Below are 25,329 nucleotides of genomic sequence, written 5' to 3'. Positions count from 1 at the left end.
TGCTAAGATATTATACAGAACAAAGAATGTAAATAAACTAAGTAAAGGTAATTTTTGACATACCTATTCTTAGTCCATTAATAGGTGGACTATGATAGGTATATAGATGAAAGATAGTAAATATAAAATATAAATATATTACATTATTTCTCTTTACAAGGTTATTTTTACTCTATCATCATAGTAATTGAAATGCATTCAAAGAAGTTGGTCTTAGCTTCTTCTGTCTGTTTGTTTTTTTTTGTTTTGTTTTGTTTTTTTTAAAGATTTTTTATTTATTTATTTGAGAGAGAGAGAATGAGAGAGAGCAAGCACATGAGAGGGGGGAGGGTCAGAGGGAGAAGCAGACTCCCCGCCGAGCAGGGAGCCCGATGCGGGACTCGATCCTGGGACTCCAGGATCATGACCTGAGCCGAAGGCAGTCGCTTAACCAACTGAGCCACCCAGGCGCCCCCTGTCTGTTTGTTTTTAAGTAATCTCTATGCCCAATGTGGGGCTCAAACTCACAACCCCGAGATCAAGAGTTGCATGCTCCGCTGACTGAGCCAGCCAGGTGCCCTGGGTTTAGCTTTTTTGATTTTCTTGATCTCCCTACCCTACGCATATGTCTGTCTTGCCAGTTTTCTGTGTTATAATTGTTACTCAATTATCTGCCCTCACTAGATTACTCTTTAGAGGGCAAGGATCATGTTTATCTTTTTATCTACCTAGAACAATGCCAATTACTTAGGCACCAATAGCTGAATAAATGAATTCCTACCTTCTATAGTGAATATGAGAGTGGAACTATAATTAACCTTAGTTATCTGAGAGAGCAGAATTTGAAAATTGTGCTTAGACTCAACCTACGGCAATCACCCTCAGCTGATGGTCTGAAAGCCATCTTAGTTTTTATTATGTTTTAGTAGTTACTATTATTGTGTCCTTATGCAATCCTTTACGGGTGTTTGAGTGACGATGCTTCCAGTGTTGTCTTAGTCTTAGATTGTTGTGTCTGCCTTCTGTCAGCAGCTGTGGGAGCAGATCGGTTGACTTGCTCAGGACCATAATGAAAGGCAGTGTGTAACTTTCTTCTGAGCTTCTTTCATTGGTTCAGCTGTGATAAAGCATCCTTCATTTCTTTAGTATAATGCATAATTAATTTTTACTGTTACTATGTTGTTTACAGTGGAAAAGAAGAAGGAAACAATAACAGAGTCAGCTGGTCGACAACAAAAAAAGAAAATAGGTAAGATGAATTATTTGGTATACACAAAATTTAGAAAAATAAGTTTTGGAAATTTGGAAAATTTAGAATTGGAAAAAATAAATTCTTAGGTGATGAAAATTAATAAAGTTGTTAACAGTGGTAACTCATGTTTGTATAATTTTGTGGTTTACAGAGCACTTGCATACATTATCTTACTTGATTCTCTCTTGTCCATTTTGTAGGGTAAATTCAAGCAGTTGCTGCTGTTTGCTCTTAGCTTTTGAAATTTTAGTTCTAATAAAATAATGCTGACAGTTGTGGCTTTTGAATTTGGCTGAGGATTCTTGGCACAGTTTGTAAAAGTGTATTTTTTTTTCATATCTGAGATGATTATTTCCAGTTAAGGCTGAGTTACTTGTATTGTTGCCATGACTTCCTTATGGAGAATTGACTGGTGATGGAAATCCACCAGGGGGTAGGAAATTTACTGCTGAGTAATTTTTATCTGGTCTGAAAAGGAATGACATGTTTTTGGTTTTTCAGTGTAATTTAGAGCTTAATTACAGAATGTAATTCTGTTCCAAAAAGACAATTTATAAATGATTAGGTATGATTTATATTTATATTTTATGATGCTTCCTGATTCTGAGATTAGGAAAAAAAACTGTGAAACTGTGTGTTTTGTTCAGAAACTATGTCTCTACGTACGTCACTGCCATTATATCCTAGAAGGGAATTCTTCCGGGCTGGACTATGCCACTATCCTGTTCTGGTTAAAGCTTTTGAATTTAGTGTTTCCGATGTTTTCTAAATGGCCTACTCATTTAGTTCTGTGGCAGGATGCTATTGTATGTCTACTCTGTGTCAGTTGCTCTGGTGGGTCATAGAGAAACAAAGTAGAAAAAATTCTATTAGGAAGTCTGTCTAGAGAGGGAAAACAGACCAGTGCAGTATGGTAAGTGTGTTCATAGAGATGTATTCTGAGTGTTAAAAAAGTAAAGAGAAAGGATATCTAAACCAAACTAGGGGATTAGGTTTTCTTGAAGAGATAATATTGAACCTTGAAGCTTTAGTGTGAATTACTTAAATAAAAATATAAATAAATAAAATAGTGGTCAAAATTTATTGAGCACTTACCATATGCAACACACTGAGGTAAACACTTTACGTGTTTTAGAATTCTCTTAACAATTAATTGTATGTAGTACTGAAGAGTGTTACTTCATTTTTATAGATGAGAAAAATGAAGCTTGAATTAAGTAATTTGCCCTCAGTCAGTCATTCAGTGATAGATGGGATTAAGTTAGTGGTAGAGAAGGGGTTTGTTCCTGGTCATTTGTAACTTTAGCATCCAATTTTAAGCCCTATACATTCTAGGCAGGACAGGCATACACAAAACTATGGGGGGATCAAATAGCAAGGTGTATACCTGGAACTATAAATAGTTTAGTATAACAAACAAAAGAAGGTATGTATAAAGTATAGACAGATGAGGCTAGAGAAATAAGTAGAGCCTGTTCATAAAGATCTTTATAAATTAAACTAAGGTAATGAGTTTAACTTGTATCCAGAAGGCTTTCCATCTTTCCATAACCATTAAAGGACGTAAGCAGAGGATTGACATCAGATATTTTTTTTTTAAGATTTTATTTATTTATTTGACAGAGAGAGACACAGTGAGAGAGGGAACACAAGCAGGGGGAGTGGGAGAGGGAGAAGCAGGCTTCCCACGGAGCAGGGAGCCCGATGCGGGGCTCGATCCCAGGACCCTGGGATCATGACCTGAGCCGAAGGCAGACGCTTAACGACTGAGCCACCCAGGCGCCCCAGTCATGAGGCTTTTTAAGTAACTCAGGTGCAAAAATGGCAAGAACCTGAGGTTAGTTAGGTACAGGCAGTGGTAATGGAATAGAAGGTAGAAATTCAGCCGATCTAGAGAAGTAGGAATAACAGGATTTGATGACTGTTTAGATGTAGCATGTGGAGAGAGGGATGAGTCTACAAAGAAGTCCAGATTTCTGATTTGGAGAGGAAATATTGGAGGAGTAGCAAATTGGGATGGGGAAGAAAAGAGAGGATGATTTCAGGTTTGAACCTGTTGGATTTGAAATGTTTGGGTGACAGTAGGGCGGAAATACTTGGTACACAGTTGGGTGTGTGGTTTTGGAGCTAGCATAGAGGGATAAAGGCTATAAACAGACTTTAGAATCCTATACTTCTAAGTAGTAATTGAGTTCCCACACGGGGAGTTCATATACGGGGAGACCATGTAAAGTAAGACAAGGAAATGGCTGAGGATGGAGAGAGTCTTGAGGAAACAGAGGGAGCAGAAGTGGAGCTCTGCAAAAGTATTGCCAGAGAAGTCAGAAAGGGTTTGTCGTCGTAGCTGCGGGGAGGGTTTCAGGGGACAGAGAGGGTCCAAGGTGTTAATTGCCTAAGAGGCGAAACAGGAGTTATTGTTAGTGATGTAGCAAGAATGATTTCAGTGGCGTGATGGGGGACAGAAGCCAGATTGTCTAGGTGAGGAGGTAATGCGTGGTGAGGAAGTGAAGACATTGAACATGGATCATTCTTTCAAGTAGCTTTACTGTAAAGGATAGGAAAGATATAAAAATGGAAGGCAGATTGCTCTCTGCCCTTAAACTGACAACACAAACTGTCTAAAATGTAAATTACCTGAACATGGAATGCAACCTTGAATTTTTTGCTCACCAGAAAGTATCAGAAGTTAAGAGAAATAATGCCTGTGAAGTGTTGGTTATCGACATCTTACCAAGAGTTAAAGATGTAATGTTTATGAGGAGTTGTTTAAAGGACAACCTATCCATGCTCTAGATTCGTAAATTTTACTCTGAGATTAAGCCAGACTATCAGGAATCTGTAAACCTACACTGCATTATTTTGGACTTCCTAAAATTGCTTCTATTCTATTTCACCTTGTCATTTGTACTGTTAGGCATGTTGTGAAAAACCCAGCCAGATAGAATTTCTTGTAGTACTACTGTGGAATACTTTTGAGAACATTATTTACAATGTCACGATGCTCTCTTGATGAGCAGTTATAGAAGCTTTCTATTAGTTTTCAATGTCAAGAAAAGCAGTGTTAGTTGGTAGAGTGTGCAACCCCTTGATCTTAGGGTTGTGAGTTTGAGCCCCATGTTGGGTATAGAGATTACTTAAAAATAGTAAAATCTTAAAAAAAAAAAAAAAGGAAAGAAAAGCAGTGATTCTCATAAATAATTGATTTACTTTTATTTTGTGGACTTTGCTTGAACCGATGAGTTTTTTCCCCCTTTGAGCTAGTTGCTAATAAGTATAGAGTCAGATTTGCTGTTCATCTCTATCAACTTACCACGACCAATTCAATGTATTTCTGTGAAATGACTCTATCTACAGTTTTGTTATTACGCAACCCTTACTTTCCCTTTCTTCAGGTCCCCACTTGAGCTTCTTTATAAAAATATATTATATTATATATATTATATATATATAATATTATATATAATACATATTTACAGTAGTTGCGGGGGGGAGCTATGGAAAGTGACCCTGCTGCACTGAAAAAAGGAAGTTTTCAGTACAAGGGGAGTGCGCAGTGCAATGATAGGGTTTCAGAGAAGCAGAATGCCACTGATTTTACTAGGTGAAGCTCTTTGATGATGGTCTTGGGTAGAACCATGAATTTGAAGCTGAACTGTCTTATATTTGAACTAAAAAAAATTTTTTTTTTTTTTTTAAAGATTTTATTTATTTATTTGAGAGAGAGAGAGAGAGCACATGAGAGGGGGGAGGGTCAGAGGGAGAAGCAGACTCCCTGCCGAGCAGGGAGCCCGATGCGGGACTCGATCCCGGGACTCCAGGATCATGACCTGAGCCGAAGGCAGTCGCTTAACCAACTGAGCCACCCAGGCGCCCTGAACTAAAAAAATTTTTTTTAAAGATTTATTTATTATTTGAGAGAGAGAAAGAGCATGCGTGCACGGGGGGAGGGGCAGAGGGAGAGAGAGAGAGAATCTCAAGCAGACTCCCCACTGAGCACAGAACCTGTCATCGTGGGGCTCGATCTCAGGACCCTGACATCATGATCCGAGCTGAAATCGAGTCAGACGCTTAACCAACTGAGCCACCAGGGTGCCCCTTAGGTTTCCCATTCTTTTTTTTTTTTTAAGATTTTATCTATTTTGATCTGAGCGAGCGAGCGTGGCGGGGAGGGGCAGAGATAGAGGGAGAAGCAGGTTCCCCGCTGAGCAGGGAGGCTGATGCAGCACTTAACTGACTGAACCACCCAGGCACCCCTGGGTTCCCCATTCTTAATTTCAGGTGCAGATGTTTTGGCTGTTTTACATTTCCCTCTCACAGAAGGGAAACAAATTTACTTTGATATATGAATTTTATGTAGCTCTTTGGCTACATACAAGTTACCTCAAGTAATGAGGGATTTATTTTCAGAATATATGGGATCCAAAACTCAGGAAACACTGAAGTAACTGGTTACAGGAAGGCAGGAACTGTGTTAAAGCCAGTCTGGTAGGCAGAGCAAGCCCTGAGATGAAGTGAGACAGTGGACTCCCAATATCTTTAAGGCTGCACTATTAATTAATTATTTTTTAGAGAGGGGGAGAGGTGGTGGAGGGGCAGAGGGAGAGGGAGAGAGAATCTTAAAGCAGTCTTCACGCCTAGCATGGAGCCTGATGTGGAGTTCAGTCTCACGACCCTGAGATCATGACCTGAGCTGAAATCAGGAGTCAGATGCTTAACCAACTGAGCCAGCCAGGCGCCCCTGAGGCTGCACTATTAATATATACTTCTCTCTCTTTTTGTTGTTCAACTTCCCCCACTTTCTCTATAGTGTTTTTCTAGCATTTAGGTTTTGCCTACACCTAACTTTGGCTTGTGTCCTAGGGTTCTTCCTGTATCAGTATTACTCATAATGTGCTCTGTAGACCCCCGACATCAGTGTTGCTTGAGATATTAAGAGTGAAAGGTTCTGAGTCTTCCGCCCAGACTACTGAATCAGAATCTCTGGATGTGGGACCCAGGAGTCTGCTATTTTAACAAGCTTCCCAGATATTCTTAGACAAACTAAAGTTTGAGAGCCAGTGCTATATTGTAATTTTTCTGTTTCTGCTCCCACAGTTGATTTACTATTCCAAGATTTTCTGGTTTAAATTTCTGAGAGAAGGAATCTGGTTGGCTCAGCTCATCTCTTTACACCATAGGTCATGAGAAGGCATATGGATTGGCTGCCTTTTAGGTCAGTAGTGGCAGGGCAGGGGTGATAGGAATCTTTGAAAGGCTGACCCTCGACAAAGACTATGGTAGGAGGCAGATATCCTCAGAAGATGGCTGGGGAAGGGAGGGCAGGCATTCCGAAGCTTGAGTGAGTTGGGGTGGATAGCTCTTTTCTTAGTGACTTGGAGATATGGGAGGAAATTTTTGAAATTTAATTTATTTTGGGTCCTGAATATTCAGGATGAATATATATTCATTCTAGGCCTTTATCTATACTATTTGGATTTTCCATAAAAGAAGACTGCCTCAGGCATTTAGTTTAAATTTTGTTTCCTCTCCATTACCAAATCTACATGAAATTTCAAGATTATATTAATTGGTTTTCCATTCAAGACAACTCAGAATGTAGGACTGCCATGGGATACCTAATTCTTTTAATCTATAGACTGGCACCTGCTATTTTGATCATCTCTTCCTTATTTGAAAATGTTCTCCATCTCCCAAACTGTTGGTTGGATCTGACCACCCAGATGCCTCCTATATTGATTTCCATTCCTTGACAGAAAAGACACTGGTTATTGACTAAGGTAAATGATGAAGTGTTCCTTTCTTAAATAAATTATGTTACCTTGTTGTACACAACCTAATCCTGTCAAGTAAAAATGTATAATAGATTGGCTTAATGTCTGTTCATTCTGTGGTCAGAATAGATGTCATCATTGGTACTAGTTGATTCCCATAGCTACAAGAAATATAGCTTCCTTTTAATTAGAGTATTTCCTTTTAGAATTTAAATTTTTCCTTTTGCCTGTCATCTGGGATAACAAGTCATTCTAAAACATAAATGTAGCTTCTTCATATTTCTCGTTTCTTCCCTCCATGAAGTTTCCTCAGCTTTCTTAGAGGTTGTATTCCCAAAATTCAGTAGTAGGAGGGTGTATAGAATTCCTATCAAATGGAGGGATTGAGGCATGATTTTCCCCTGTACTAAATCCTAAGGTTCCTGCTAAACAATTTACATTATCATTTCAAAATAAATTGCTTGCATTTATTTTACCTGCTAATGTGATGTTTTTAGGAATTATTCCCCTGGGGAAACACAATTTCTTTTTAAGGGGAAAGCAGCTTCTTTTTTACATAATAGCAGTTGTATGTTTATTAGCTATTGATAATGTCACGAATTCTGTAATACTTTTTTTTAAATTTTATTTTATTATGTTATGGTAGTCACCATACATTACATCATTAGTTTTTGATGTAGTGTTCCATGATTCATTCTTTGCGTATAACATCCAGTGCTCCATGCAATACGCTCCCTCCTTAATACCCACCACCGGGCTAACCCATCCCCCCACCCCCCTCCCCTCTAAAACCCTCAGTTTGTTTCTCAGAGTCCATAGTCTCTCATGGTTCGTCTCCCCCCTCTGATTTCCTCCCCCTTCATTTTTCCCTTCCTACTATCTTCTTCTTTTTTTTTTTTTTTAACATATAATGTGTTATTTGTTTCAGAGGTACAGGTCTGTGATTCATCAGTCTTACACAATTCACAGCGCTCACCATAGCACATACCCTCCCCAATGTCCATCACCCAGCCACCCCATCCCTCCCGCCCCCCACCACTCTAGCAAACCTCAGTTTGTTTCCTGAGATTAAGAGTCTCTTATGGTTTGTCTCCCTCTCTGGTTTCATCTTTTTTCATTTTTTCCTCTCTTCCCCTATGATCCTGTGTCTTGTTTCTCAGATTCCTCATCAGTGAGATCATATGATCGTTGTCTTTCTCTGATTGACTTATTTCGCTTAGCATAATACCCTCCAGTTCCATCCATGTCGTTGCAAATGGCAAGATTTCGGGGTTTTTTGATGGCTGCATAATATTCCATTGTATATATATACCACATCTTCTTTATCCATTCATCTGTTGATGGACATTGTGGCTCTTTTCATAGTTTGGCTATCATGGACATTGCTGCTATAAACATCAGGGTGCACATACCCCTTTGGATCACTACATTTGTGTCTTTGGGGTAAATACCCAGTAGGAAGGCAGCTTCTTTTAAAAAAAATTCTTTTTTTGGTTTTATTCTTTCTCTTGCCATACCACGCTTTGTTGGAGTTTGGGTTTTTCTCACTCTTTCTGGGCTATAAAGTTCTTTCCAGGCTACTTCGTAGCAAGTTGAGTCTTGAACATCACCTCCCACTGGAACCCAAAGATCTTGGAGGAGCTTTGGTCTGTGACTAGGCTTTCAGTGGATTTGCCAAAGCAGCTTTACCCAGCCTGGGCCCTGGGATCATCTCAGATGCCCAGTGAAGAGAATTCCCAGGAAGGCTCAGCTGCCTCTCAAATTACCTCTGAAGTATTAATAAAGAACCTTAGTAAATTGATTCTTGACCCTAGTATCAAACTCCCTTCCCCTCTACCAAAATATACATCCTAACAGCAGGACAAAGAGAAGAAAGCACAGGGGCTCGTTGACCGCATCCTCAGCAGCAGGAGGGGTGGAGTAAGGACTTTGTTAACTGCTCGGAAAGAAAGGATGGAAAGGACGCTATGATTGATTCAATACCGGCGCTACTTCAGCCAGCTGTCCAAGCTTCAAAAAGATCTACAGCAGAAGGAAATTGAGGGTGAATCAAGAGTGGAAAGATTTAGATGTAGCTGTCATTATTGCCTGTATCATAAAGATCTTCCTGAGGATACCAGCATGGAGAATAATTATGACGTGGAGCCAATATAAACATAAACTTTATTTTTGTACTGTTTCTTCTTGGTAGTAATTTTAGGATCATTTTGCGGCATCTTGGGAAAGCTGCTCTATGTTAGGGCAAACTGTATAATATTTTGATAATCTATGATATAAGGTCTGGCTTTTGTGTATCTTTTCTACCTCGATACCAGTAATTTGTGAGGAATCCTATAGTTGCATTTAAATGACTTCAGTATACTTCTACTTTTTGATTTGACCTAAGGAAGTACTAATAGGTTTTGAGTGTTGCTTGTGTGTTTGAGAGGCCTAAAGCGATTAAGATAAAACCTAACATCAAAAATTGGAAGCCAAGTAACTTGTGTAGAAGGAATACGCAGAAAGCATTGGGTGGTTTGGTTAGAGCATAATAAGGGCAGGGTGCTTACACTAGATTTTCTGGTTTTCAGCAATTGAATTGTAATAAAATTTTTTTGATGTGCTATTTCAGTTTTCAGTAGCAAATGTGTGTAGAGGGTCTTATTAAAATTGAGACTTATTTGAATACCTCTTAAAAAAAGGTATTTTTTTCAAAATGGTTTATTAGAACTTGGGTTATTTTTATATAAACCATGTATTACATGGTTGTATTGACAGGCCAGTCTTCATAAACTTATCTAACCCAGAATGGAACATAAAAACTTTATTTATTCTTAGGAATAACTGCTTTTGTTTTTGTTTTTTTTTCTGGTAATATTGGCAACTAAAAGCAAAATTGAATGTGAAATAACATTTTAAAATTCATTTAAACCATTGAGGCTTAAAGAAAAGTAGATTTATTCATTCATTTATTCATTCAACAGAGAGAGAGCACAAGCAGGGGAAGTGGAAGTGGAGGGAAAGGGAGAAGCAGGCTCCTATGTGGGGCTAGATCCCAGAACCCTGGGATCATGACCTGAGCTTAACTGACTGAGCCACCTAGGCACCCCAGAAAAGTAGATTTTAATCAGGATATAAGAGCTACAAACTTTAAAAATAAAAGGTTGTTTTAAGTACTTTAAAAGGACTTAAACTCTTCACTTCTCATTGTGTCTAATAGAATATCCTTGCAAAACTTGAATCTTATATATATATATATATTTTTTTTTAAAGATTTTATTTATTTATTTGACAGAGAGAGACAGCTAGAGAGGGAACACAAGCAGGGGGAGTGGGAGAGGGAGAAGCAGGCTTCCCGCGGAGCAAGGAGCCCAATGCGGGGCTCGATCTCAGGACCCTGGGATCATGACCTGAGCCGAAGGCAGACGCTTAACGACTGAGCCACCCAGGCGCCCTTGAATCTTATATTTTAAAATAATGAGAATGAATAACAAACAAATCTTTGCCCAGCAGTTATTAGAGTCAAGGTTTGGTAGTCGTAATAGAAAAGAGAGAGAGAAGGAGTTTAATGATTTTCTAAGAGTTGAAAGAAAAAAAAAAGAGCCATTAAAAGAACATGTGTGGGGAGAGAGAGAATATGAATATGAGCATCTGAGATGCAATTAACAGAGTTGGGAGTGGAGAAAAATGAAAATGGACTTTAGATTAGGTATTTCCCTAGCAACCATTTAAAGGTATCATCAGTTTTGGGGGGTTAGTGGAAGAACGGGAGGTATATAAAGCTAAATATGGCTTAATGGGGATATTTAGAAGTTTATTGTTCATAACTTGGGGAGTACCTGAAATTGTTTACCTACTGGTAACATTTCTATTAGATCAGATTTGCTCTTTCCCAAATGGGCATTTTTGGATTTCTGAAGACTGTTACATTGTCCTGGACATTTGAATATTAACTTCTTTGTTTTTATAATGTTTGTGCTTCTTGAGGCATCTTAGCATTTCCTACCCACAAACAGATAGGTTCATTTCGGATGAAATTTTGCATGTATAATGTTTTCCTGTTAAATATATTTGTTTAGTTTGTTGTTTTTTTATTCCGTTTCTTCTTTTTGTCCCTTTTCTCTACAGAGGCATCCTTTTTAAAATCAACTTTATCTTTTTATATACTATCTTTTTTGTTCTAGTCTGTCGGGAATGGTCCCTAGTGAAGAGTGGAGTCACGAGAGTATATAAGGTAGCCTCAGACATAATCAGCTCTTAGTTGTCCATGAATAAAATCCCTGTGCTGAGAATTAGTCTTAGCTGCTGCTGCTATCCCATCCAGTTAAATCTTGTGCAGTTGATAGTGCTGTGCCCTGAATTTATCAGAGATAGGTAGGAGGGAAAGCAAACATTGAACATATTTGTATCTTTCACCTCCTCCAAAACCAAGTGAATATTAACTTCTTTTTGAATTATTTGAAACCAACTAAAACAACTTTCTGTATGGTAGGTATTTAGTAACAATAGCATAATCCTGTGCTGCTGTATTATTATTTTTTTTTTTTAAAGATTTTTATTTATTTATTTGACAGAGACAGAGGGAGCAGGAACACAAGCAGGGGCAGTGGGAGAGGGAGAAGCAGGCTTCCCACCGAGGAGGGAACCTGATGTGGGACTCGATCCCAGGACCCCGGGATCATGACCTGAGCCGAAGGCAGACGCTTAATGACTGAGCCACCCAGGCGCCCTGTGCTGCTGTATTATTAAGCTGTGTACACACACTGTCTATTTACAGTTTTTGTTTCTGTGTGGACTTAGCTTCAGAAAAACTATGTCACCTCAGTTTGCTGTCAACTTTTAGGCTCTTTGTGCTTTTTCTGTCTATTCAGGCTATTAGCTTCATCATAAAGGACTTACCCTCCCCCCAAAAAAGGACTACTTTCCCTAGAAAAGGATTTTTGGTATGCTGTGTCTTCAGATCAGGTTTTATTATATTGCTGAATCATTCATGAAACAATATTGAGCACATACTACAATGTTGAGCAGCTAATTACATGACAGTTACTGAGAATACAGAGATGAAGAAGGCATAGAGATTCCTTGTTCTCCAGGAACCTGCCATCTAGTTGGGTTGATGGGTATATAAATAGATCATTATAAGAGAATGTACAAACTCAGTCAGCATAATGATAAAGATGTGCATGAAATATTCTGGAAGCATAAAGAAAGGACTTCTAATCCAGTGTCTAGTACAGCAGTCATTAGCTACATTTGGCTTTTTAAATTAATCAAAGTTAGGGTGCTTGGGTGGCTCAGTTGGTTAAGTGACTGCATTCGGCTCAGGTCATGATCCTGGAGTCCCAGGATCAAGTCCCGCATTGGGCTCTCTGCTCGGTGGGGAGTCTGCTTCTCCCTCTCACCCTACCCCCTCTCATGCTCTTTCTCTTCATTCTCTCTCTCTCAAATAAATAAAAATCTTTAAAAATAAATTAATTAATTAAAGTTAAATGAAGTTAAAATTTTAGTTCCTCAATCACACTGGCCACATTTTATTTGCTCAGGAGCCACATGTAATTAGTGATTACTTTATTGACAGCACAGATACAGAATATCTTCGTAATTATAGAAAGCTCTATAGAACATTATTGAAAAGGAGGTGACAGAGAGCTGAGGCTTAAAAGTTGAGTACTAGCTAGCCAGGAAGGGGTTGGATAGGGACAGAATAAAACATTCTAGGTAGAAATCCCAGTTGGTCGAGACTGAGGAGTTTCTTGGGATGTGTGGTTTTTAGAGCTAAAACTGGAACAATCCTGAGAAAACTGGGACAGTTGGTCACCCAAGTAGAAAGGACTTCATGAACAAAGACACTGGATCTAGAGAAAAGCTTCACATAGAGAGCAGCTTACATTTGTTTAGTGTTGCAGGAACATAACAGTTCATATAAGGGATTGGAAATGAGGCTGCAAGGACGGACATCAGACTTGCAGGTGATACTGGAACATGACCTCGTAGGGATGAAAGGCCATGCCAGAATTTTAAGCTGGGGAGTATCATAATTTTGGTCAGTTTTACATTTTAGGTAGATCTGACAGGCAGCTATGTGGGAGATGAATTTGAGGGAGCAAGTTTGGAGGCAGTGAGATGCTAGGAGACTTGAAGTAATACAGGGTTAGAAATCCTAAGGACATGGTAGTGAGGAGGGGAGGGTTTCATAAATATTTATGAGGTATGTGGGGTGCCTGAGGGGCTCAGTCGGTTAAGTGACTCTTGGTTTTGGCTCAGGTCATGATCTCTGAGTCCCAGGATTGAGCCCCACCTCAGGCTCCCTGCTCAGCAGGGAGTCTGCTTGAGATTCCCTCTCCCTCTCCTCCTCCCCCTGTCCGCCTGCAGAGCGTGCATGCTCTCTCTCTCTCTCAAATAAATACATCTTTAAAAAATATTTATGAGGCATAATTAATAGGATGTGGTGTTTGATTGGATGTGGGAGTCAGGGATATGCCATGGCTTCTAGCATAGGTGATCTCCTATACCTTTCTTTTTATTTTGTAGTGGTAGTCCTTTCCCTCTCTAGTTATTTTATCCCTGTTTACCTTATCATCTCATACCCCAATCCTCAACCCCCCAATTTAAAAACGACTTGTTACATTGTAAGAGGACTGCCCAGATAGCAAAGCAGCTCCCGCCCCCAAGATAGACCTTAGCTCCATTCCTTTTTGTTCATTTTGTTCCACAAATCTCCAGCATCCCGCTCTCTCCTGCCCTCATCTTTCCCTTCCAGGGAGAACAAACTGAATAGGAGCAGTTCAGGGCAGGGGATCATGTCTTCATCCCGCTATGTACTATTTAGAAACTACAGTTCAGTCTGCAAGCCAGCCTTCCTGTAGGCCTCTTTCTGTTCCTCCTTTCCTTCACCTGCTCAAATTTACTTGCCCTCACACCAGTTCATTCTAATGGTGTATTTTTTTATTTTAGAGGATATTATATTTTTATTTTGTAATCTTCCTATGAGGGTGGGGATTTTTGTGTGTTTTGTTCATTCATGTATCCCCAGTACTCAGAAAAGTGCCTGGCATGTAGTAGATAATCAGTAAGTATTTGTTGAATAAATTAATCCTGGTGATAATACATGATCAAAGAGAGCAGAAGCATAGTGTACATAGAGATTATTGGCTTGGGAGTTGGGAAACTTGGATTCTAGTCCTGGCTTTGCCACAGAATGCTCACAGGGTCTCTACCAAGTCACTTCCCCTTCACCGGGCTTCAGTTTCTTCCTGGAAACAATGAAATCCCTTATATTGATGGAATACAGCAAATAAGGGCATTGATATACAGTTGAGACTTCGTTAAGTGGTTTGGGTTGTGTGTATATAACAACGTTCTTAAAATATATGTGAAATTTTCTAGCTTTCTAAGTGACTCACCTAGAAAACTGTGCTTATTTTTAGAGTAATTAGTCTGTAATATGAAAGAACCTGAATTTTATTTTTATTTATTTTTTAAAAGATTTTATTTATGTATTTGACAGAGAGAGACACAGCGAGAGAGGGAACACAAGCAGGGGGGTGGGAGAGGGAGAAGCAGGCCTCCCGTGGAGCAGGGAGCCCAATGCGGGGCTCGATTCCAGGACCCTGGGACCATGACCTGAGCTGAAGGCAGACGCTTAACGACTGAGCCACCCAGGCACCCCAGAACCTGAATTTTAAATTTGTCTTGATTGGCTTTTACTTTTAGACTCTGCTCTCTTAAGAAACTGAAAGAGGGGGAGAACCATAAGAGATGAGTAACTCATATTTGAAACCTAAGTATAATCATTATGTTTACACTTTCCATCAGAGTAGTATAAAAGTATATCTTAATGTACAGAGTTAAGACAATACCAGAGGTGATTCTTAATTAATCTTTAAAGATTTTTATTTAAATTGAAATATTTTGGTGCTCTGCTGCATTCAGATTTTCTGCTAATATAAAGTATACAATATCACAGGTATTCAGCTCATCTTATTATTAAGTGATACTGAGACACAAATGCTTTTATAGTCACCAGTCAGTGACAGTTTAACATCTGCTTTGTGCTCAGCATTGTGTATATTAACCAGTTTGTTAATTCTTTTCAGAGAGGCAAGAAGAGAAACTGAAAAATAACAACAGAGACCTATCCATGGTACGAGTCTGAAGTATAATATTATGGTAAACCACAAAATGTTTTATAGCCTAAGACTCTGATTTGCATTAAAACATACTTACCTTTTCAGAAATTCACCCAATCATGTCATGGGTGTTCCTGAACCAGATGGAACTGAAAATATGCTTCTGGGCTTAAATGTCATTTCAGTAATAAGAGAAGCTCTTTTGGGCTGTCTCGGAGGTCATAATTTGTCCCTTTCACACAGTTCTTGATTAGCTCCGCCCTTCTGTTTCAAATGAAGTCGTCTGTTTTCTTTTTTTCTCATGTCACTGCTGAATCTTTGGTTTTCTGGTGACCTGTGTCATGCCGGCATCTGAGCTGAAGCATTATAGATGGCCTTTATTGTTGCCTTTGTTCTTTAAGAGGCTTTTTGTTCTGCATGTCAGGCATACCATGAAGTTTAAAGAAAAATGATTTTATTACCCATTTACTCATCATTTTTAAAGAGTAGAGCTTGTTCAAGAGTTTTTCTAAGGCATAGGTAGGCTAATTATGTAGCTTGACTAATTTTTCTATTTAATTTCTGTATGTTTAACACAGGACATCTGAACTGTGCAACAGTTCTCTTTGCTTTCGGAGAGACCTTTGCTATATCATCTTCTGTTTCTTGCAATTTTATTGAGTAAAGCTGTAATTTAGAAGGGCATCTTTTTGAAAATAGCTTTTCTGTTGACATTATTAAGTGTTTATAAGACCAAATTTGGAAACTACAGAAAGAAGAGAGAAAAATTGCTGATAAACCTGTCATCCGGGGGCCCCAGGTTAGCTCAGTCAGAAGAGCATGCAACTCTTGATCTTAGGGTCGTGAGTTTGAGCCCCACGTTGGGTGTAGAAATTACTTAAAAATAAAATCTTAAAAAAAAAAAAAGAACTGTCATCCAGAGATAATGATTGTTAATCTTACATCTATATGATCTTTTGTTTATTTATACTTTTACCACTTAATGTAATTAAGTAAGAAGTTAGCTGCAAGTAACAGAATACCTAACCAGCAATGACTTAAACAGATAAAGATTTTTTTTACTTGTTCAAGAAGTCCAGAGGTTGGTAGTCCTGACCTGGTGTAGCAGCTCAGTAATGTTATTAAGGACTTAGGTTGGCCATTAGATTATGGTTGTTTGGTTATTTGATGGCACTTTATCCTTTATCTTCAGGCATTATGTTCTTCATTCCAGGCAAGAAGAATGGGCAAAAGGCCTAAAGGGATACTGGCCAGCTTTGTCCCTTTTAAAAGTCCCGTTCAGTACTTGTAACTCACTGGCCAGAACTGGGTCACATGGCCACCCAATACTATTCATCAGAAGGGGGCAAGGAGAAGGGCTTGGAGGTGGAGGGTGGGTTAGTCAATAAACAGCTTATTGCTATGGGGAGTGTCTTTTAAACATGACATGAAACCGAAATTTTTGGGTGTGCCTTAGTAGTGGTTTTCTTTAGTGTGAAATGACAATTTGTTGGTCTCTTTATAGGTCCGAATGAAATCCATGTTTGCAATTGGCTTTTGTTTTACTGCCCTAATGGGAATGTTCAATTCCATGTGAGTATCCTTTAGTAATATGGTTTTACCTAACTATTGTTCTATATGTGTGTGTATTTATGATCAATTAACTTTTTTTTTGTTTTTAAAGATTTTTATTTATTTGACAGAGATAGCGAGAGCAGGAACACAAGCAGGGGGAGTGGGAGAGGGAGAAGCAGGCTTCCCGCGGAGCAGGGAGCCCGATGTGGGGGCTCGATCACAGGACCTCCCGATGCGGGGCTCAATCATGACCTGAGCCGAAGGCAGACGCTTAATGACTGTGCCACCCAGGTGCCCCAATTAACTTTTTTTTTAAGATTTTATTTATTTGAGAGAGAGAGAGAGCACTAGAGAGAGAGAGCAAGCACAAGCGGGGGACAGAGGGAGAGGGGGAAACAGGCTCCCCACTGAGAAGGGAGCCCAGTGTGGGACTCCATCCCAGGACCCTGGGATGATGACCTGAGCCGAAGGCAGACGCTTAACCGACTGAGCCACCCAGGCGCCCCAGCAATTAACTTTTTTGGTAATATTTTATTTTGATACTTCAAATTTACAGAAAGGTTACAAAAATAATATATCCATTATCCAGATTCACAATTGTTAACATTTTGCTCCGTTTTCTTTCTTTTTCTATCTCTCCATATCATCTGTGTATTCATTCATACATGTATTATTTATGTATTTTTCTTAATTATGCAAGAGTATGTTATGGGGTTCATGCCCCTTTATCCATAACTACTAAATTTTTTTTTTTTAAGATTTCATTTATTAATTTGACAGAGAGCACAAGCAGAGGGAGAGGGGAAGCAGACTTCGTGCTGAGCAGGGAGCCCAATGTGGGGCTCGATCCCAGAACCCTGGGATCATGACCTGAACCAAAGGCAGATGCTTAACCAACTGAGCCACTCAGGAGCTCCCATAACTACTAAAATGTATATTTCCTAAGAACATGGACATTCTCTTATATAACTTCAATCCAGTTACCAAAATCAAGGAGTTTTGAGAGAATACAATTATATGATATCTTTCCCACCCTCTTTAATATCAAGGATCTTTTATGTACAAGGTAAAGACCCAGGTATTATGGGGCCTCTAAAAAGAATTTAATATGTCTTCTGTGTTTTTAAGTTACTTACTAGCATACTGGTTCAAAATGAAGGTAGTTATATAGAGATGTTTGACTCTTAAAATAGAGTCTTAACAATGATAAAGTAAGTTACTGTTGCCTAAACTTGCAGATAGCAGGCCTGAGTAATTGTGGAACTGCTTTTGACAGAAACTGGGAAAATATCCAAAGATGACAAACAGTCATTTACTACTTTTCAAGGCCCACATGAATCATCCCACAGGAATGAGAATTTCCCTCTCTCCCTCTTTTCCTTCCTTTCCTCCTACTCTTCCTCCCCTGCTTCATTTCTGTCTGTCTCTCCCTCTCCCTGCCCCTCCCCCCTTCCTCCAGTCCATTCTTCCCTCCCCACCAGTTCAGTGCCTACGTTGTGCCAGGCATTGTGCTAGTGTTAGAATATAACAAATAAGGTGTGGCCCCCGTCCTCAGTAATAATCAGTTTTATGGGAAGAAAAGCTAGATAAACAAATACCTTGATGGATGCTACAGTAGAAACCTGTGTGAAGTGCAGTTGGGGGAAAGGAAGTGAGTGGCTGTTTTTACTTAGGTGAGGGACTAGAGGTGGTGTCCACATGGTTTTAATGTAAAATTTCCTTTTAAGTAATGATTACTAAAATTATAGACCTTTCGGGCTGAAAGGGACCTTTGGAAGGTGAAATAACTTGCCTAAGGTATCTAGAAGTGTCATGATTTCTGGCTTATAATTTTAAACTCAATACTCTTTCCATCCTGCCATACTTTCATTTCTTGGGTACATATCCCCATGAGTTACCAGGCAAAGCAAACACCCTTGAAAGGTTTTATAATTAACTACTAAGAGTCCGTGTAACAACTCAAATCCACAAATATTCTTCGTAAAGTATTGCTTTCTGGACAGTATAGAGCTGGCTAAGTACTCATCTGTACTTTTTAAATTTGATGCTTAACTTCCTATTTACTTTTCTCTTACTTCTGATGTTTTAAATAATATTTTAAGGTCAGTGTTGTGTCTTTGTGTCTGTTCTGATTGGCCTTAGCTTGATTGTATGATTTTTGTGACAGATTTGAGTCCTGCTTTGCTAGAGGTTCAGCATTTTATTTTATTCCTTAGTCTAAATATATTACTAAATGAAGCTAATATATTTCTTTACCGAACTTATGTTTATGTCTCCCTCTACTAGACTGTAAGTTCCTTATAGTCTTCACATGTGACAGTTTTTATATCCTTAGGGTTTTAGGGCTTATATAGATATTTATTGAATAAATTTAAAAATATTTGTAAATATACACCAGTTTCTTCTGTCATGGTTTCTATACTATTCTGGGGTCAGAATTTGATGCCATTTGAAATGTGAATAAAAAAATTTTTTAAAAGATTTATTTATTTGAGAGAGAGAGATGGCATGCATGAGCAGGGGGAGGGGCAAAGGGAAAGGGAGAATCTCCAGCAGACTTCCTGCTGAGCATGGAGCCGACATGGGGCTCAATCCCAGGACCCTGAGATCACAACCTGAGCTGAAATCAAGAGCCCCAAGAGTCAGATGCTTAACTGACTGAGCCACTCAGGCACCCCGTGAATCAAAAATTTTTAAATTATAATTACTAATTTCCAAGATGTCAGTGGTTCATTTAGGAAAACACTAGTTAGTGAACCAATTACAATGGAACCAAATTCTCAAAAACCATGAGAATCTGAATGTAGTTGATGAAAATGTCTTCGTGTGTGTGTGTGTGCGTGTGTGTGGCTTAACAGAAGTTTATTTCTCATTCCCATAAAGCCTGTCATGGGACTGGGGGACTCTCCAGACCAGCTGCTCTCCATGTGGGGGGCTCAGCTTTACAAACTACTTTGAGTTTCTGGCCCCTGTGTCTGTATGGGCTTCCATGACTGAGACGGGAAGAGCACTAGCATCTTGCACCAACAAATAAAGGCTTTAACCCAGATGAAAACGTCTTCTACTGACTCTTAGGTCATAGTTTATTTTAGCCTGGGATAGCTCAGAGTCTTGTAATAAGACAGGCTAATATCAGCAATAAATATTGAGAGTGTTTATTTCAGTATTAACCTATCAACAGTGTTTGGAAAAAATAATGCAAAATTGTGCACATCCTATTGACAGGTTAGTAATGAAAATCTAATTTTCAAAGACTATATCTCTTTAATGATGAGAGTGTTGACATTAGGCTTAAGTAGGGAGAAGTCTTGACTTGTAAACTAAGTTGTAAAACATGGAAATGAATCATTTTGGCTTATGGTCATTATTTACAGTAGGAGGTAACGTTAGATTATCTTTTTGGAAGAAATTGCCAGTTCTTTCATTCTTTTCTGTGGTTAAAACTAGAGCTTGGCATACAGTTTTGATTTGAATCCATAGTTGGTTTAGTTACTAAATGAAGCTAATATATTTGATTATAGTCATAGAATCACGTAACTGCAAAGTATTATAACATATTTCTTATGTTTCTCCTTTGAGTCAATAATCATTTTCATTTGCCTTCCTTTGATTTTCTCCCTCCAGTTTTCAATTTTTTGTGAGTGTACTACATAAATATTTATAGGTTTCAACTATTTTTAATGTTTATTCAGGTCGAAAAGCTGCATGCCATTTTTTTTGTGCCTCATGCTGTGGGAGATAAAAGAAAAATTACCCAGCCTGAGCCCTCACGCTGCTTATTCCCTTCAAATAGAATAGACATCTATATAGGAAATATTGATTTATTAGTTAAAAATTCACTGTTCTTTTTTATGTAGGGGTCATTGTAATTTGTAGAAGATCCATTATAGAGAGAAATTTGAGAGAGAGAAATTTTATAACAGTAACACCCTACCTCAGCTATATTTTGCCTTTTTCTTGGGCTGCAGAACAGCCTGTCCCTGGGCCTCAGAGAGGCTTATTTCTCTTTACGTTATTTTTGAGACTCACTTGGAACCCATCATGTTCTCTGCCAAAGCAGTGCGCTTCCTGATACTTGTGTGTCTTTCAGTGGTGCTCATTTCTAGTCACCTGGAATTGAAAGCTTTATCGCTTCCCTTCCCCTCTTCCTTTCAGCACACAGTTCTTGTGTATCTACCCTGTCCCACATTTAATGCTGGACACTGAGTTATCTCTAACATTGTCAGTCCTCTGTTCCATCAGTTAACAGTTCCTGTTTGTTCTGCCTCTCTGTGTCTGTCTAGCCATCCATCCACCTGCCCATCCTTCCCTCCCTCCTTCTCCTCCTCTCTTCTTCCCTCCTCCTTCTCCTCTTCATCCATGCTGCACCAGCTCTTATCCTAGTTTCAGCTCATTGCCGTTCGTCTTGTTATTACCCCTTGATCTTGGGCTTGCCAGTAGCTTCCTAGCTGCTCTCCGTCTTCAGGTGCCTCCTGTCACTGCAGCATTAAGTTAACCATCCCCAAAAGCATGTTACTCATTGTCTAATAACCGCATCTGCTACTGATGGAATAGTAACTGTGTGTTGGCCACTGTTGGCCTTTATATAGGTTGCCTTTGTAATCTTAACAGCCTTCCAAGATGAGAATTACAGTCTTTATTTTACTGATGAGAATATGAGATTCCAAGTTACTTAACTTGCCCAAGGTCTCAAAGCTAGTAAACGTTGAGCTGGAATATAACTAGTGTCTCTGACACTAAAGTCCTTATGTGGCATCATGCCACTCAGACTGCTGCTTTAAGTCCAAACTTTTTAACCTGGTTTTCATGCCATTCCATGCTTTGGCCCCAGCCTGTTCTTCAAACTTTATTTCTTTTTACTGTCTACAAACTATTATGTTCTTTTTTTTTTTTTTTTAAAGATTTATTTATTTGACAGACAGAGACACAGCGAGAGAGGGAACACAAGCAGGGGGAGTGGGAGAGGGAGAAGCAGGCTTCCTGCTGAGCAGGGAGTCCGATGCAGGGCTCGATCCCAGGACCCTGGGATCATGACCTGAGCTGAAGGCAGATGCTTAACGACTGAGCCACCCAGGCACCCCAAACTATTGTGTTCTAACTGCACTGTTCACTGTTCCTGAGACACACATTCTTTCACATGAATTTTTAAGAATCACTCATGTATCAGCTTCCCCTAAGATAATCCCATTCAAGTTTTGACTCAGATTTTATTCAATTGATATATTAGTTTTGAAGTATTAGACACCTTTATAATTTTTAATATTCCCATCTAGAAACGTGGTGTTTCTGCTAAGTCTGTTTTATGTGCTTTTGTAGTTTCTTTCTAAATAAGTCTTGCATGTATTTTATATCTTCTAGCTCATTACTACAATAACATTGTTATTTTATTCTGTAACTGACCATCTTGCTGAACTCTGATAGGTTCTAGTAGGTTTTAATTTGGTTCTCTGATTTTCTAGATAGATAATCATATGATCGCACAAATAACTTGGTCTCATTCTTTCCAAATTTTCCCCTCCCTCCTTTCTTCCCTGCTGCCTTCTTCTCCTCTCTCATTCTAAGCTGAATTGAATTAGAACAACCAGAAGAGGGGCGCCTGAGTGGCTTGGTCCTGGGATTGAGCCCAGCATCGGGCTCCCTGCTCAGCAGGGAGTCTTCTTCTCCCTCTCCCTCTGTCTCCCGGCTTGTGCTCTCACTCTCTCTGTCAAATAAATAAATAAAATCTTAAAAAAAAAAAAAAAAAAGAACAACCAGAAGAGGGTAAAATACTTAATGAAATACTAAAGATAGTCTAATAATGATGGGAACCAAATGAATAGAATATAATAGTTGTATTGCTGCTTTGATAATTATGAAATTTCTAGAGGACCGAGGTTTTCAAAGCTATATACAAGAACATGTGGGGGACAAAGCACTTCCCTCGTCAGCAGAGGCCCCATGGGTTTTCTCTGCAGAATTTTCATAGCATTGTCACTTGTGTGAACTGTCTAGCACCAAACAGCAGTCTCTCATGTGCTCCACGATGTCTTATGTATTTCCATTTTATTTTTCCACGCTTAAAGCTCTTGAGTCAAGGGCCACATCTGAAAAGCATATACTGTATAATTATTCAGCAACTACTTGTTGATGACATTTTTAGGCCTTAGACCAGTATTGAAATACCTATTTATGCAGTTCATCAGTACAAGATAAAATATTACATGCCTTTTCTTTAAGCCACAGAGGTCAAAGAAGTCAAATACAGTATCTTCAGGAGGAAAATGTTACAAAAAGCTTCATTATATTCAAGCTTCTTGTAGAAGGCTACTATTGGCAAGAAGGAAGACTGTTCTTTGTTCTTCAGTATACTATTTTCTTTAGTCGACTTTCTTATTCAAAACACTGGCAACAGTAGCTTTTTACTTGTTTTGTTTTGCAATACTGGTGTGGAGGTTCATGTAATGTAAGTGTTTTACTATTTATTCAGGTGCTGTATTGATTTTTTTTTTTTTTAAGATTTTATTTATTTATTTGACAGAGAGAGACACAGTAAGAGAGGGAACACAAGCAGGGGGAGTGGGAGAGGGAGAAGCAGGCTTCCGGCTGAGCAGGGAGCCCGATGCGGGGCTCGATCCTAGGACCCTGGGATCATGACCTGAGCCGAAGGCAGTCGCTTAACCGACTGAGCCACCCAGGCGCCCAATGTATTGATTTTTTTTTTATAAGTTATTTTTTTAGAGCAGTTTTAGGTTTACAGGAAAATTGAGAGGAGGGTACAGAGATTTCCTGTACACCCTCCGCCCCATGCATGACCTCCCCCGCTAGCAACAGCCCCCACTGGAGTGGGGCACTTGTTACAGTTGGTGAGTCTGTGCTGACACATCCTAACCACCCAGAGTCCACAGCTTACATTAGGGGTCCCTCTTGGTGTACATTCGGTGACTTTGGACAAATGTATAATGGCATGGATCCACCATTAGAGTATCGTACAGAGTAGGTTAACTGCCTTAAAAATCCTCTGCTCCACCTATTCATCCCTTTCTCTCCCACCACCCCAACTTGTGGCAGCCACTGATCTTTTTACTGTCTCCATAGTTTTGCCTTTTTCAGAAGGTCATATAGTTTGACTCATACAGCATACAGCCTTTTCAGATTGGCTTCTTTCACTTAGTAATATCCATTTAAAGTTCCCCCATGTCTTTATGGCCAATAGCCCGTTTCTTTTTAGCACCAAATAATATTTCATTGCCTGGATGTACCAGTTTATCCATTTACATCTGGATTACTTCCACGTTTTGGCAATTATGAGTAAAGCTGCTGTAAACACCTGTGTGCTGGTTTTTGTATGCACGTAAGTTTTCAGCTCCTTTGGATAGATACCAAGGAGCACAATTGCTGGGCTATAATTCATGTTTTTGTTCGGGTCTTTGTGGCCTGTGCATTTAAAAATATATGTTATTATTGGGTCTAAGACTGTGAGCACCTAAAAGTTAAAGACTGTATCTCTGTTTTTTATAAGCTGGCATATGAAATGAGAAGTCTAGCACATATTTTGATTCTATTATTCAATTTTTAACTTAATTTCTCAGAGTGTCAACGTGATCATCTGTTTACTGTAGTGTGGAGTCCACCATCTCTAATACACCTTTTAATCGTCGATTTAATCTTAGAACTTGTTGACAGCTGGCAGCTTTTAAGAAAAAAGCCTGAGGTTAGATGGGAGGGACTTGAATTTCCAGATTTCCAAAGAAGCAATAGGAGGCGCTGCTTGTCGCTATTTATTTCTTTTTGGCTTTTCATCCTGGATCATTTCCATAAAGCTGAAACATTACCATCTTAGAATTAGAAGAGATCTGAAGTCATTTCACAAATAACTTCTGTCCCAATACAAAAATCTCTTCAGTAGTACCTCTGGCAGATAATTTTCCACCCTCTATTTAATTATTTCCAACAATGAGGAGCCTGAGGGTTTCTGAGATAATATACTTTTATTGAGTAGTTTTTAGCATCTGAAAGTAATTCCTTTTACTGGACCAAAATATGCCTACCTGTAGTTCTGCTCATGAGCAGTGGTCCTGCCCTCTGGAACCAGAGAGTAAGTACACTGAGAGAAATAATCTTCCTAGGTTTAATAATATCTATAAGCTATCTCTCTTTTTGCACCTTTCCCCTTCGTTCCCCAACTCTTCTTTATTAGGCTAGACACCACTTCACTTAGCTATTCCTATGACAAGCTTCAAGTCTCCTGGAAAAATTAATTCATTAAAAGTAAGAGTTCTTCGAAGTTTTTTTTTTTTTCCTCATATCTGTGGCTGGCTTAAGGTCTCATGCATAGGGGCGCCTGAGTGGCTCAGTTGTTGGGTGTCTACCTTCAGCTCGGGTCATGATCCCGGAGTCCTGGGATTGAGCCCCGCATCGGGCCCCCTGCTCTGCGGGGAGTCTCCTTCTCCCTCTCCAGCTCCCCCTGCTTGTGTTCCCTCTCTCGCTGTGTCTCTCTCTGTCAAATAAATAAAATATTTTTTAAAAAAAAAATGTCTCATGCATAGTAGATACTTTCACATAAATGAGTAACTTACAGGACATCAATGGTTTTCCTTTTTTTTTCCTAAATCTTTTTTTTCCAGCTTTATTGCAATATAATTGACATATAACATAAACATTGTGTATGTTTGTGTACACACACAAT

The 25,329-nt window shown here is 39.1% G+C and overlaps 1 protein-coding gene across 1 annotated transcript in view; it reads left to right on the top strand.

Moving 5' to 3' along the window:
* Positions 1-25,329, top strand: part of TMCO1 (transmembrane and coiled-coil domains 1) — a 53,584-nt gene that overhangs the window by 4,919 nt on the left and 23,336 nt on the right. Inside the window, exons 3-5 of the mRNA XM_032422244.1 lie at positions 1,169-1,228; positions 15,078-15,124; positions 16,615-16,682. Coding sequence (XP_032278135.1) covers positions 1,169-1,228; positions 15,078-15,124; positions 16,615-16,682 — 175 coding nt within the window. The remainder of the gene's footprint in view (positions 1-1,168; positions 1,229-15,077; positions 15,125-16,614; positions 16,683-25,329) is intronic.

The sequence above is a fragment of the Phoca vitulina genome, unplaced genomic scaffold (assembly GCF_004348235.1).
Source record: "Phoca vitulina isolate PV1807 unplaced genomic scaffold, GSC_HSeal_1.0 scaffold26, whole genome shotgun sequence".
NCBI lineage: Eukaryota > Metazoa > Chordata > Mammalia > Carnivora > Phocidae > Phoca > Phoca vitulina.
Note: the sequence above shows the minus strand (reverse complement) of the source record. Positions and strands in the feature narration are given on the sequence as shown.